Source organism: Amia ocellicauda, chromosome 16 (genome assembly GCF_036373705.1).
Source record: "Amia ocellicauda isolate fAmiCal2 chromosome 16, fAmiCal2.hap1, whole genome shotgun sequence".
NCBI classification, from domain to species: domain Eukaryota; kingdom Metazoa; phylum Chordata; class Actinopteri; order Amiiformes; family Amiidae; genus Amia; species Amia ocellicauda.
The window spans coordinates 14,023,793-14,039,273 of record NC_089865.1 but is presented as its reverse complement, the minus strand read 5'-3'; the positions used below and the strand labels follow the sequence as shown (position 1 = coordinate 14,039,273).

General features: G+C 36.3%; 1 protein-coding gene across 3 annotated transcripts in view; it reads right to left on the bottom strand.

The window, feature by feature from the left end:
- Positions 1-15,481, bottom strand: part of pde1a (phosphodiesterase 1A, calmodulin-dependent) — an 89,005-nt gene that overhangs the window by 35,599 nt on the left and 37,925 nt on the right. For 2 of the 3 annotated variants that reach the window (XM_066687266.1, XM_066687265.1), the window contains exons 3-4: positions 11,948-12,058; positions 8,558-8,584 (exon numbers count right to left, since the gene is read on the bottom strand). In XM_066687266.1, the coding sequence (XP_066543363.1) occupies positions 8,558-8,584; positions 11,948-12,058 (138 nt within the window). Of the gene's footprint in view, positions 1-8,557; positions 8,585-11,947; positions 12,059-14,375; positions 14,448-15,481 lie in introns of those variants that run through there. The other variant, XM_066687267.1, reaches the window with a different exon arrangement.

Below are 15,481 nucleotides of genomic sequence, written 5' to 3'. Positions count from 1 at the left end.
TTAATTTGGTATCTAAGTCCATTATAATCCATGGCATGACAATAGTAATTGCATGGCAACACTTATACACTATATTTACAAATATTCTTGTAAATGCATTCAATAAAGGACATTTGCCTCAGGGCTGACATTACAGCATGTAAAAGCAGACAGCGTAATTTCTTCCCTGGGTTCATGGATAATTGGGATGTACAACTATAAAACTTGTATTAAGAAAATGAATAACCAGAAACACAGTAATACCCAACAAAAATGTATCAACTTGGAAATTGAAGCACATAGCCATCCTCTGGACAGCTAAACAAGGTCGAAATTAACTCATGGGAGCAATTATGGTTGGAATTGGTGGGTTGGGTCAAGCGTCTCTCATTGGTCAAGGCCAGGTGAAAGCTCAGACTTTAGCTTGGTTTCTGCTACTTGTACACAAGCCAACTTTCAGCAGCAGCGCCAAGTAGTTTTTGCTGTACTCAAACTAACATTCTTTTTTTGTGTTCTTGTTGGTGTTTTGGCATTGTGAATGGGGTAACTGCAGGTCTAACATAGGTAAAGCAAAGGAAAGCAGCAAGAAGAAAACAAACAAGACAAGTAATAACACTGCATGGAATTAACCACCAATGTCCTTGAAGAAAAAATGTACAGTACTATGCAAAAGTTTTAGGCAGGTGTGAAAAATGCTGTAAAGTAAGAATGCTTTCAAAAATAGACATGTTAATAGATTATATTTATCAATTAATTAATTGCAAAGTGAGTGAACAGAAGAAAAATCTACATCAAGTCCATATTTGGTGGGACCACCCTTTGCCTTTAAAACAGCATCAATTCTTCTAGGTACGCTTGCACACAGTTCTTAAAGGAACTCGGCAGGTAGGTTGGCCCAAACATCTTGGAGAACTAAACAGTTCTTCTGTGGATTTAGGCAGCCTCAGTTGCTTCTCTCTCTTCATGTAATCCCAAACAGACTCGATGTTGAGATCAGGGCTCTGTGGGGGCCATACCATCACTTCCAGGACTCCTTGTTCTTCTTTACACTGCAGATAGTTCTTAATGACTTTGCTGTATGTTTGGGGTCATTGTCATGCTGCAGAATAAATTTGGGGCCAATCAGATGCCTCCCTGATGGTCTTGCATCTGCCTGTACTTCTCAGCTTTGAGGAGACATGTACCGCTCTCCAGCCCTTCGGCAAACAAGCTGCCTTCTGCTACAGCCAAATATTTCAATATTGTGACTCATCAGTCCAGAGCACCTGCTGCCATTTTTCTGCACCCCAGTTCCCGTGGTTTCATTCATAGTTGAGTCGCTTGGCCTTGTTGCCACGTCGGAGGTATGGCTTTTTGGCTTCCATGTCTTCCATGAAGGCCACTTCTGACCAGACTTCTACAGACAGTAGATGGTGTACCAGAGTCCCACTGTTTTCTGCCAATTCTGAGCTGATGGCACTGCTGGACATCTTCCAACTGCGAAAGGAAGTAAGCATGATGTGTCTTTCATCTGCTGCAGTAAGTTTCCTTAGCCGACCACTTTGTCTACGGTCCTCAACATTGCCCGTTTATTTGTGCTTCTTCAAAAGAGCTTGGACAGCACATCTGGAAACCCCTGTCTGCCTTGAAATGTCTTGGTGCTGTGCTCAGTCTTGCCATGGCGTATGACTTTTGACAGTAAACTGTCTTCAGCAGCCTCACCTTGTTAGCTGAGTTTGGCTGTTCCTCACCCAGTTTTATTCCTCCTACACAGCTGTTTCTGTTTCAGTTTATGATTGTGTTTCAACCTACATATTGAATTGATGATCATTAGCACCTGTTTGGTCTAATTGTTTAATCATACACCTGACTATATGCCTACAAAATCCCTGACTTTGTGCAAGTGTACCTAGAAGAATTGATGCTGTTTTGAAGGCAAAGGGTGGTCACACCAAATGTGGATTTGATGTAGATTTTTCTTCTGTTCACTCACTTTGCATTTAGTTAATTGATAAATATAATCTATTAACATGTCTATTTTTGAAAGCATTCTTACTTTACAGCATTTTTTCACACCTGCCTAAAACGTTTGCATAGTACTGTATGTCAATACAGATAACTCCAAGCAACATGAACAATGTACAAAACATCTGAGGCAAATTGTTACTATAAGTTACTATAACCAGAAAGAAAGCTTTTTATACAGGAAATTACTGTTTCCAATATGAAAAACCTTAAGCCTCAGTAACCCACCCAATCAATGACACTAGTGTCTCCATATATGTGACATCAGGTTTCTTAGTTTAGATTCCCTTTCAATGTCATTACAATATGGCAATTATCAGAAAGCCAGCAGCAAGAATAATGGCAAATAGAAATTAAATGTTGAATTCCCTTCCACAAAATCCCTTATCATATCCAGTTGCCAGGAAACACGGCACAAAGGGAACAAGTCTGCTGGAGACACGTGGGTCAGAAAAAGAGGCCGGTGATTAGTGACTGGAAGTGGACAAAGCATGTTGTGGGAAGCAGAGAAGAAAGCATCAAGGTCAAATCTTCATCCACATTTTAAAGAACTGGAACTTACTTCACTCACCTTCCCACACACTTCCTTTGTGAATATACTATACATGGCTGATGATAGCAAAGTCATGCTGCAAACAGAGCCGTCCTTAATCTCCCCGTTTACTTATCCACAGTCGCTAATAAACATCCAACTAGACTGATAGGTGGTAGGAAAATAAATAGAGTAGAAACCTATACAACGAATCCAATGGCTGTTAACATGAGTGAAGTTTAACCTGTGGGTGAAGGTTTGTTTTTCAGTACAATAAAGACTCTTAACATATAGTGGACAGTTTCAGATTGGCCAGGAGCTTCATCATTTTTAAAATTGCAGTGTTATTTTATATCATGTAAAACATGGAAAAATACAAGCTCTCTTCATTAGGGTGTTCCTAGTCAAACACCTAATAAAAAGGCTGGAATCAGCTGCATATTTGATAAACCACACAAGCCTTTAAACCAAAATAATGAAAACTTAGAAGCTGTAGAACTCATAAATTGCCAAATGTAATGAGAAGAAGACAGGGTACTCTAGCAACGATTTGGCTGAGATATAAAAGCCAATCTATAAAAACAATCTGAGAATTCACTTTCTAAAATAACTTCAAAAGAAAAGTCAACTACATTGGATATTAAAAGATCACATCAATTCAGTTTACTGGATGTGATCTTTTCACGTCTACTTTTCCAAAACCTATCAAATGTAAAAACCAAACAGGGATTTAAATATTATCCACTTTTTTGTAGTTCTTCTCAATCTCGGTTTGTTAAAGCAATCGTTATTTTGTCTCCTGGGACCATTTCTTCTGATTAAGGGATTTTCAGTCTGAAGAAATCCTGAGAAATCTTACTGATACTCCCCCACAATAAGCTAATCTTATAAATGTGTCTTTATAAAGTTGTCTGGAGTTTATTTTGTTAATGCACACATATTGATACACTTTATATGTTAGGAATAATTGCCCTAGCCATTCCAAATTTCTGTTTGGTACTAATTGTTTGGGTAAAACAATTTTTTTTAAAAACATTATTTTTTTCTATTAAAATCTAATACATTTATCACAAACAATATATAGTAGTTATAATATAGAGTAGTTATACTTGATTTCTGGCATTAGGTATTATTATCATCAAGTTCAGAAGGCTGCCTAAGAGTCCAAAGAAAACTTAACAAACGAGCATGAACAGAACATACCGAAAACAACAGAGAATATCCTGTTACAACCATCCTCATTTTAAAAATAAAAAATAGAATCCTCAGCAACTACTTTGTGAAGAAGTGGAGTGGGACAGATGAATGAGGGCCTCTAGTGGAAACACAACTCACCTTCTCCTCATAAAAAGGAACGCAGTATAATGAACACAGTGAGTTCACCAAATGGAAAGATACATACAAAATATATCTTGAAGAGCAACAAAACTCACTCTAATATATATATATATATATATATATATATATATATATATACACACACTCACCTAAAGGATTATTAGGAACACCTGTTCAATTTCTCATTAATGCAATTATCTAACCAACCAATCACATGGCAGTTGCTTCAATGCATTTAGGGGTGTGGTCCTGGTCAAGACAATCTCCTGAACTCCAAACTGAATGTCTGAATGGGAAAGAAAGGTGATTTAAGCAATTTTGAGCGTGGCATGGTTGTTGGTGCCAGACGGGCCGCTCTGAGTATTTCACAATCTGCTGGGATTTTCACACACAACCATTTCTAGGGTTTACAAAGAATGGTGTGAAAAGGGAAAAACATCCAGTATGCGGCAGTCCTGTGGGCGAAAATGCCTTGTTGATGCTAGAGGTCAGAGGAGAATGGGCCGACTGATTCAAGCTGATAGAAGAGCAACTTTGACTGAAATAACCACTCGTTACAACCGAGGTATGCAGCAAAGCATTTGTGAAGCCACAACACGTACAACCTTGAGGCGGATGGGCTACAACAGCAGAAGACCCCACCGGGTACCACTCATCTCCACTACAAATAGGAAAAAGAGGCTACAATTTGCACAAGCTCACCAAAATTGGACAGTTGAAGACTGGAAAAATGTTGCCTGGTCTGATGAGTCTCGATTTCTGTTGACACATTAAGATGGTTGAGTCAGAATTTGGTGTAAACAGAATGAGAACATGGATCCATCATGCCTTGTTACCACTGTGCAGGCTGGTGGTGGTGGTGTAATGGTGTGGGGGATGTTTTCTTGGCACACTTTAGGCCCCTTAGTGCCAATTGGGCATCGTTTAAATGCCACGGCCTACCTGAGCATTGTTTCTGACCATGTCCATCCCTTTATGACCACCATGTACCCATCCTCTGATGGCTACTTCCAGCAGGATAATGCACCATGTCACAAAGGTCGAATCATTTCAAATTGGTTTCTTGAACATGACAATGAGTTCACTGTACTAAACTGGCCCCCACAGTCACCAGATCTCAACCCAATAGAGCATGTTTGGGATGTGGTGGAACGGGAGCTTCGTGCCCTGGATGTGCATCCCACAAATCTCCATCAACTGCAAGATGCTATCCTATCAATATGGGCCAACATTTCTAAAGAATGCTTTCAGCACCTTGTTGAATCAATGCCACGTAGAATTAAGGCAGTTCTGAAGGCGAAAGGGGGTCAAACACAGTATTAGTATGGTGTTCCTAATAATCCTTTAGGTGAGTGTATATATATATATATATATATATATATATATATATATATATATATATATATATATATATATATATATATATATATATATAAATCGATAATAAACTTTGTAGGCATGACATGGAAAAGAGAAGCTGTAGAAACAAGTGGGAACATCTTAGGGATGCCTTCATCTAGCACTGAATCGATATGGGCTACCAGACAAGATAAAGGAACAAAGGTGAACTAAACTAGGTTCCTTGCTGCTCTTACCTTAATACTAGTGTGGAATTCCATTGATCTGAATTTAACCATACTGAATTGGTTATTTTGGATGGAACCCCAAAAAATACTGTTACAAATTTAGCTATGAAAATGCCTGTACACATAACCTGAAAGCTAGCTCAAGCTTGCTGAGAAACATGGTGACTGGCGATGTAGTGTCAGTACTGCAATGGATCCCGTAAAAGCACCAACATGTTCACTGCTGACAACTTGAATGAAGAAAATGAGCTGGGATGCAGGCTGATAGTAACACTTTCCTCAGTAACACATTTCTGAGGTGTTTCATGTTGAATGTGAGTTGTGTTCAAAACTCCTAGAAGCTCGCTCTGGATGAGAAGAAGTGTGTTTTTGGATTAAATAATAATACCCAGGGCTCTCTGCTGTCAGCCTGCCAGCTCCTATTGCACTGCAGAACCGAACCCTGTGACAAATGAGCATGCACTTACGCGTTAATCATTTTCAGTATATTTTGTTAGTAACACAAACGTCATCAAGCAAGAAAGAGCCACCGAACCCATGTACGCACACAGTTGAATTAATCTTTACAACTACAACTGTTCATTCAGCGTAAACCTCACACATGAAACATAAATAAGTCCATTAGGGAACATAATTAAAAAAGGAAAAATGATTCTGGGAGATATCTATGTACTGAGTATCCTGGCAACACATTTCACATTGTTTAATACATCTTTTGTATTAATTAAAGGGAAAGCCAGGTTTCTTTCACTATAAGGATCTCTATAAATATCTAAAATACCTTCAAAACGACTAAAATAAGCACATGGTTTTCATGTTTATGTTCTAGCTACATTCAACAACATAATGAATACCAGAAACCAGTAAACACAGGGAGCGTACACATATGCAAAGGTTTGACATACTCTTCTTGGTATCAGTGACAGGCTTGACTGTGAACCTCAATGATTGGTGATATTCACGTCTATCTGGACAAACAGTATTTTGGTTGAATGGACTTGAGAACTTTAAGAATGTGTGCTTCTGAATTGGTGGGTAATTTCATTAATTGGTCTGGCATGATATACAAAAGACCTAGGAGGGAAAGACACTTTAAATTTGCTACGTGAGAACCACAGTAGGAGCTGGCCTGAGTTCTTGTATTTACCAGCAGGTCTCCTTTTTAGAGCAGTCATTCAATTTTCAATATGGGAAAGTAAAGGCATGTTTATCTATTTTTCAGAAACGGTGTTAAAAATTTGGCTGCAAAGTTGCATAACAACTGTTACATGACTCATTGTGCCAATCAATTTGAATTGTTCCTCTTAGTTGAAAACAAATGCTACCTTGTTTAATTAAACTGACCACAGGATCTGATCCTTACATACCAGAGACCCTTTCATTGCTTTTTGCACTGAATCTTGAAACACATTTCACACCACCAGTGAATCACACTCGTTCATCATTTTAAAAAACACTTAGCAAACTGTAAGTAGTGTCATAATGCTTTATATTATTAATCTACCTACGATAACCTAAATAATACTAAAAAAATGCTTTTGGCCATATGGCCCCTACATCTTTGCTCTGATTTGTACTGCATTACATCAACACCACTCAGCACAGTTTTTATCATAATAACTTAACTCTGAAAAATACTTGTAGGTGTCATCCAGTTGTATTATTGCAGGCAGGCCTTTAATTCTGTATGACTGCGGGTGCAGGAAAGACTTCAGCTTAATAGGAGCCATTGTTGAAGAAGTGGTCCTCAAATTTGTTACATAAATGTAGGCTTCATAATTAACAATGTTTAACACAAAAGCACAAGTGTGGGAGGCACAAAAATGAGAGACACTTAACCATTTGCAAGCCATACTAATAGTTTTCCATTAGAGAGGAGCACAGGACATTGTACAGGTTTGAATTCTACTTTGTAAATGTTCAATAAAGACATCTCACTGTTGATTAACATGTTGTATGTCGAACCTTATTTCACAGCTAGAAAGCACTGGAAGGTACTACAAAACCTAGCCACCAATTACTTTACAGATGTTGCATTACAATTGAAAAGAATAGAGCAGTATATATATATTCTTTTGAAAAGTTTTCATTTTCTCCTTAATAATGTTTGTTTGAGAGATATAATGCATAATTTATCGGAATCAACTTTGTGAAAGCCCATTTTACATTTATAAAACTGAGGCTGTGATAAGGTTGACAGGTTTATGAATAGCTTCAATTCTGAATATATGGATGAGCAAATTGTTGTCACATCCTTGCCTGAATGCCTAAATGCATATGACAGAGTCAAAATTATTGAACGTGGCTGATCTCAATTCATCACTGAGTGTAATTGTTTTATTTGACTGGCTTGAATTGCAAACCCAATATGGGACCCTAATCTGGATAGTGCTAAGATCTGATTTTACTAAAATAATGTGACTGAATTCCTCAAATAATTTTAATTATGATTTTAAGATGTTTTCAAATTACGATTATGCCGACATCAAAACATACATATGGTGTTTCAGTTTCCTTTAAATGCTCAGTGATGTCAGGTAAAGGCACTGCTGGTTTTATGTGTTTTGTGTATTTATTTAAACACAGCATTAAATAAAAAATAAAAATAATTTAGTCTGTAATTTTAGGGAACTAAATAAATCACAATATTAAAATCAATAACCTTCAAATCACTGTTTGTGTAGTTAGACAGTTGACATCTGCTTATGTACAAAACTGAATTGCTTTCCACACTTTAAATATAAAGCCATATGTGCTTCCATAATAATATAAAACAATCCCACCTACAAGAATCAGCATATGCACATTGTGCAATAAAATGTGTGTTTAAACCCCACAGAACAATGAAATAGCACTTGCCATTCCAATAATATTGGCTTAAGACCTAAAGTAAGGTTTTTTGGATGTAACATTTCTTCTTTTTCTTCCGAATAATAAACAGTGAATGTTTTGAACACAGAAGACTGGTACATTTTTAGTTTTGTTGAGTTTTGTAGCCTTGGTTTGTTTGTACAGATCTAGAATGAATCACAACTGAAGTACAATCTGATTCACAGTGTTCAAAACTGATTCAAAGACAAAGATGAACACACAGTTACAGCACTCTTAAGAAACTTACCTTTGGGAGGTGTTTTTGTATTTCTGCCTGAAAAACAAGAACATATAGAAAATGTGTAAGAAGACCAAAAAAAAAAGACAACTGTTACTGACAAAGTTAACAAAATTAACATCTATAATACTATAAAGACAATACCGATTCAGATGTAGGAACCTGGGAAATAGGGAATGTGATGCAGTCAAGGGACACTGGGTGGATTTATAGACAAGGAATACAATTTAAAAATAAAAAGCACAACAGAGAATAAAACTGCAGTGTTTTATGCAGTGTGAAGTGGCTGGACTTGAAATCCATCGTTGAACATTCAAGAGGAGTACTGCCCACTGCAAGTGAGAAAGCAGGAAGAGAAACACTTCACAGTGAATAATTAATCAGAAAGAATTATATTAATTGTTAGATATTCCACAGATACCTTCAAAGATTAGGCCAAGTAAGAAAATAAAAAAATAAGTCAAATTCATATATTTTAGTCACTTTTCCATCTTCCCAGTTATTATTATTATTATTTCTTCTAATCATAAATGTAACCACTATGATGTACAGGTTTGTAGTTTGCTATTAGCGGGTGGGTCAAAATTTTGATTTAATCCGGCCCCTAGTGTAGTTTGACATCAGATTTTACTTTTTAAAGCTTGTCAATTTTCAGTTAAGGGAAAACATATTAACTAAACTAAATAAATCAAACATATCAGGGCATGAGCTAAATATAAAGGCTGTTGTTCCAAATATTTGTAATAAGGTGTAGGCCCACCCTGGGCTTTAAAGACTACTGCAATCCTTTTGATAGATAGCTGGAGAGATATTCTTTTCCTCTCACAGCAGTTTCTAATGCAGTGGTAAAAGTTGGTCTCTAATCTCTTCTTGATGTGTTCTATGAAAAGGCAATTAAATATGTTCTGTGTTATCTTCCTTGAACCACATTGTTACACTCCTGGTTGTCGGTTATAGCGTTTCTGTAGACGTATGGGTTCTAAGTATTACATTTAATCAATTCTGTCAAAACACGGTTGTCCAAAATATCATAATACATGTCATTAGTCATTGTATTCCTCAAAAATAATAAACTCTATATAGCACATGGCATCTGGTACAAATCACTATCAATGCATCCCTTTACTTTTAGTAATGCAGTTTATATACTCTGGGCTGAATATGAACCAAGATGTTTCTCAGAAAATAGTCTAAATGATTTCTGTAAAAGCATGCAAATAGAAGATAAAACCATAATTAAATATTCTCTTCTGCCTGATGCAAAACCGCTTACTATATGTTGCTGATTATGCTTATGAACAGAAGTTTTTTTCAAGGTTACTGTGAACCACTGCATATAATATGTCAGTTGGATACTGGCCAGATGAAATTGCTTGTCAAAACACATCTCTACAATTCATTCGATGGCAAGGGGGATGAGAATTTCCCCAATTGATTTATATTAGTGATACGTCTGTCCATTTGGTCAGTGTAAACGAATATTCAATGTATTTTGGTAGGCTGTAAATTCCTGCATCATTGTCAGCCGGTGTTATACCCCTTCAGAGCTGCGTTGTGTGGCGACGGGCCGCACTGGTTTCCCTGCAGTGCCATTCCTTAGCAACACTTGAATACTGCTTGTGAAGGGAAACGAAAGGGGATTACACTGAATTAAAACTTACACCTGAGCTGTAATACATGATTCATTTTACACTTAAGCATTGGAATCTGTTTTAGCCATATTGTATGACTTTTGTGTGTGTGCTGGAAAATATAGGTTGTGCTGGAGGATGTTACTATATGGATGTAAATAAAGAACTAAGGCTACAGCTAATAACCTGTACTCAATGTACTTTTTTTTGTTGTCACATTCTTCTTCCTTCTACTCAATACTCTTCTATGAAGTACAGGTTTGTAGTCTGCTATGGAGTTTGCTGCGTCAAAGTTGTGATTCAATCCAGCCCTAAGGTTCAGTAACGCTGAACATGTTCAACAGGTTGCACTGCAGTGTTTGGGTGGTATACATCAAGGTTTCATTAGGAGTACTTTACATATGCTACCTTCTTTATTGGTCAGATATTGTCTTTATGTGTTTTAACAGTTTAAGGATAAAGAAATAAAAGTATTGAATTATATAAATTTATGTGTACACTACCCAAAACCAAACTTCCGAATGAGAGATTACTCCTGTTTTGAAATTCAACAAGAATATAAACTTGCAATAATTAAACATGATGTTAAAGCATGCAAATGCCTTAATTGTTTCAATGCCTTTTGCAAGGCTGTTAATAGAACACTAACACTATTGAATTTGGCAGATGAATTTATGAATTTAGATTAGATGAATTTATGGACTTCTAAAGGTATATTTTGAATTATACCTAGTGCCATGGGACGCAAGAATATTGGAATTGCATGTTGGTCTAGGGTTTGCCTAACATTACAGCAATTTAGTAATTTAACAATTTTCCATTTCTTAAATGAAGGCGTTTACTGTTATTCTGCAGGAATTATTGGTGTTGGTCTGTCAATCTTCCATTATAAGAATGTAAAGTAAAATATCTGGTTAATTTGTTATTACTGCAGTAATTATCATGAATATAGAACTGAAGGCACACATTTCAGGGTAGGAGGAGAGTGTTATAGAGGGTGGGAGCTGACCTTAAACTATTCAGAAAAGATATGACGAGTCTAAATGTACATTCTCTTAACACGGGATAGGAACAGGACAAGGAATGCTTGGCAGACAAGTTTTCATTTGCTGTGCATACAAACAGCTTACAAACAGCACCCAGGGCATAACACAATATTCCAGTCTGCTTTATATTAATTTACGATCGCTAGAACTCAGATTTCAATGAAGCAAGAAAAAAGATAATTGGTTTTGGATTGAGGTCATGCTTCTAGAGCAGGGCCTCTTTGACAGGCTAAATATGCTATAAGCACTGCTTAAAAACATATCAAATCATCATCATGCACAGATGGTGATGGTACCTTCATTCAGGTGTTCGTCAAAATTGTTTGTTGGTTCCAAAAGATGTATGAATATTTATGTACATTTTCTCAAATCATGCTTTAATATTCTGTTTAATTTTTGACCAGGCTGAAAATCATAATTTACAAATATTTGCAACAAGCCTTCACTTACTGATGACATTTATCTTTTTCATTTGTATTTGAATTTTATGAAGGGTTTTCTTCACATTTATAGAAAACACGTGAAACAGAATCATAAACATATAGATACATATAATTCATAGTAACATCTGAATGAAGCAACAGTTCAATTGGTTCACAATGAATAAATACAGACACATCTCACATCTCATACGATTCCGACACTCTTTTGTCTAATTGAAAAACGTCTCCTCTAAATGCGAACCCTTGCAGCTGAAGTTAGGTATTAGTGTAAAAACTTACATTCCTCTGAGTCGCATCCACATTTTTTCTGTCTGGTCAGATTTCGGGGACTTTAAGGAGTTGTTTTCCAGATCATCTGTGTCACTGACAGGAGAATCCATGGTAAATGTCCTAGGGTGAAACAGCAGCAATCAGGTACTGCATCAGAAATTTCAAACCCTCTTCTTCAGAGCATCTCGAGCCTGATCATATGTATGCATTTCACAGTTCTCACTATCAAAACACATTAGCCTGGTGCTGCAATGAAATGCTCGGCTGTGCTGCCTGCTAGGTAGCGTCTCTGCTGTCAAATGGGCAAATCAAGCTCTCTCTGCTGATAGCTGCTTCTTAGCTCACAAATACAGTCAATGCACATAAAAGGCTTTAAACCCTACAAGCAGTGTCTGTGTACTCCAGCTCTGACCACACTCAGGTGGCTTTTATAGTGATGTGCACACCGCAACACACACACACACACAGACACACACACACACACACACACACATTCACGCACGCACGCGCGTTCTTCCACACACTCCCGAGTTCATGGACACACCACAAAAGAGAAGGGCTCCAGCATTCATCGCAAGTCTGCTTTCAAATTAATCCATCGGAGGCTGAGATCTCAGCAGGATAGCAGATGGCATCAACCCGAACATCGCCTCCCACTATCAAGGCACACATTTATTCTGAAATCTCTGTGCCAAAGGTGATTCTCACAGAGAAGAGGAAGATTTCATCACATCCAATCCAGCAATGAGCAGGGAAATAAAGAAAACGAGGAATGTAAGAACCCCTTTGTAACAGCCAAGCTGGTGTAATTTGTAGAGCTCCACAGGCAGATATTTACACACGACTGCATGAAGCTGCCTGTGCTGAAATCATGACTTTCCACCTCTTCCTGAAAACTCCACATAGTAAGTGATTGCCACTTTAAGCAGGGAATATTTATCCATTGCTAAACCCCTGGGCAGCTCCTTCTCCACTTGGAAGAGGCATGCATCAGTGCGACAGAAATGTGGATGTACAACGTGATAATGAAATTAAATTGAAAGCCATCTCTCTGCAGATAAAACTGCCATCTCCCACAAAATCCAGATCCTCAGTTGGAGCCTCCTGGCTTAAGCCGCTTCCGGAAGAAGACTGATGAAAATTTCATGATTGTTTGTAAAGCAAATAAGCATACAGCATAATTTAGTAGAACACATTTCTCTTCAACCTAAAAATCATACTAGTGTGCAGCCAAGCACAATTTACTCCTAAATCACAATGCATAAAAAACAACTGGAGGTTGATAATACAAAGATTTTTAAAAACATACTACCCTTTTAACATCAGTTGAAAAGTATTATGTTCATGAAATTGGATGCTTTACTTAATTGTGCAATAATTAAACAAAGTATTCCTAGCAAGTTAACTTATAGCAAGCATTTATCTGCATGGTTTTGAAATGCTGTGTAAATATTACCTAACAAAATATTTAAGAGTCACAGGCAGCAAATGTAAGTGTATTATCTAGAACATTTGTCTTCCTAAAATGTTGCAGTGTAATGAAATAGCAAATTTATCCGAGGAGCAGGAGCAATAATTGATAGATTTCTTTGAAGAAAAGGCAATCAGGATGAATTCTTGTACTATGACATTGCTGTAACCAGTTCTTCCACAGAGTAAATTGTAATTCTTTCCTCAAGGTCTGTTTTCTATTGAATTACATTGTATTAGAGAAAGCAACTTAATATTTTTTAAATTAGCACAGAGCAACAAGGGAAGAGATTTTCTCTATTGGATTACTATGGTAAATTGTAGAGCTTCATTAAAAAGAGAAAACAACTGTACTTTTCCAGTTTTGTTTAGTTAGTATTCATATTCAGTTTTATATATAATGATAATAGGCTCAATTCACATTAACAGCCAACAGATAAGCACATGAAGAAAAATACCTGCCATTTTCAGATTAAAGAAACAGCATAATTGTAACACTTACTGTGAACAGAATATTTCAAAATGTAGTCACTACAATAACTAGGATTAAGACCTGGTGGCCATTTGAAATACAAAATGACACCAACTTTTAACCTTATTTATGACAAATTCAATTATTGTTGCCCCTGCTGAAATATGTATTTTTGTATCCACATTTGTTTTGTATGCAAGAGCATTTGAATAAACTGGAAAACTCACATCATTAAGGTACATTTAGACTGCATCTGTAAATAAAACATTATTATTTTGCTTACTCTATTAAAATGGTTATTGGTGAGAAAGGTTGCTATAGCAACATCCATTTCCTTGTAACACAAATGGCAGTGCTAGGAGCTATGAAGCATGTGCTGTTGCAAGGAATGGATATATATACACATGTTCAGTGTTCAAATTTGAAGGTGCAGCAAAAACAAGTTTTAAGTAGCCCCTCTACAACATAATATTATACAGAAATCAGACAGCTTACCGTTTGACAAAGTGACTTAATTGAATTGTATTTATTTAAACTGAAGTGTCTTGTATAGAACTGGTCTTTCAGTACAATAGGTGTTTAGCAACATGTATGCCTCACCTGTTGCCAAGCAGTGTCTTGCTACAATGCTCCTCTCCTTTGTTCCTCTTTTAAAACCTGGAGCAGCAATCTGTATGAGAAACACCTGATACAGGGATTGTGTGTAACAAGTTACCATCTATGTTGCTGTTTGGTGTATCATACACACCCAAAATCAGATGTTTCCATGTTTCCAGTAAATAAAAAAATTCTAGAGTTTCACAAAATGTCTTCTGCAGTCACGCATTCTGGAATCTCTCACTCTCTCTCCTATTAAAGTTTTCTGATATATATTAGTAATAAACTCTCCATTTAAATTCATCACAGGTCTCATGTAAAAGTGGCTAAATATTTTTAAAATCCTGATATCTTTGGAGAACTCACATTTTTTTAATAGTAATTTATTTTAATGTATAGGATTCGAAGTGTGGCGATTCCCCTACTACAGAATGTTTTGCACAGATCTGCATATAGCAGTATACAAATATGGTGTTCATCCTAATCTAAATCATCCAATTTTAAGGGAAAAGCGGATACTACTTATATACACATATAGAATTATAAATCATTAGGTTACACTATAAACTGCATTTCAGTCCAAATTTACAAACCCCTATATTAAAGCATTAATTAACAAAGATAACTTATCTCTTTCTATGTATGCCACATGCATACACAATACAATCTTGGCTTTTCTCAGCATACATTTAAATTAAATACTTGAATAGTTAATCATTGACACCCACTTCTCCTGATATTATCTAAATTATGTCCTCATTATCATCTAAATAACATGTTTTTCTTGAAAGGTAAATGTGTTAAGCTTTCAGAAGAATGGGTAATTAATTTCTCAAATATAAAATCAGATATTATTATACCACAAGTTAGTACCTAGTTATCATAATACCTTAATTATTTTCTTTTTCTTAAATTTTACAGATTGTGATCGTAATCATTTTAAAATAAAATGTAATATTTATAAATTCAGATGGCAGTTTACTTTAATGGTTTGGTAATTATTT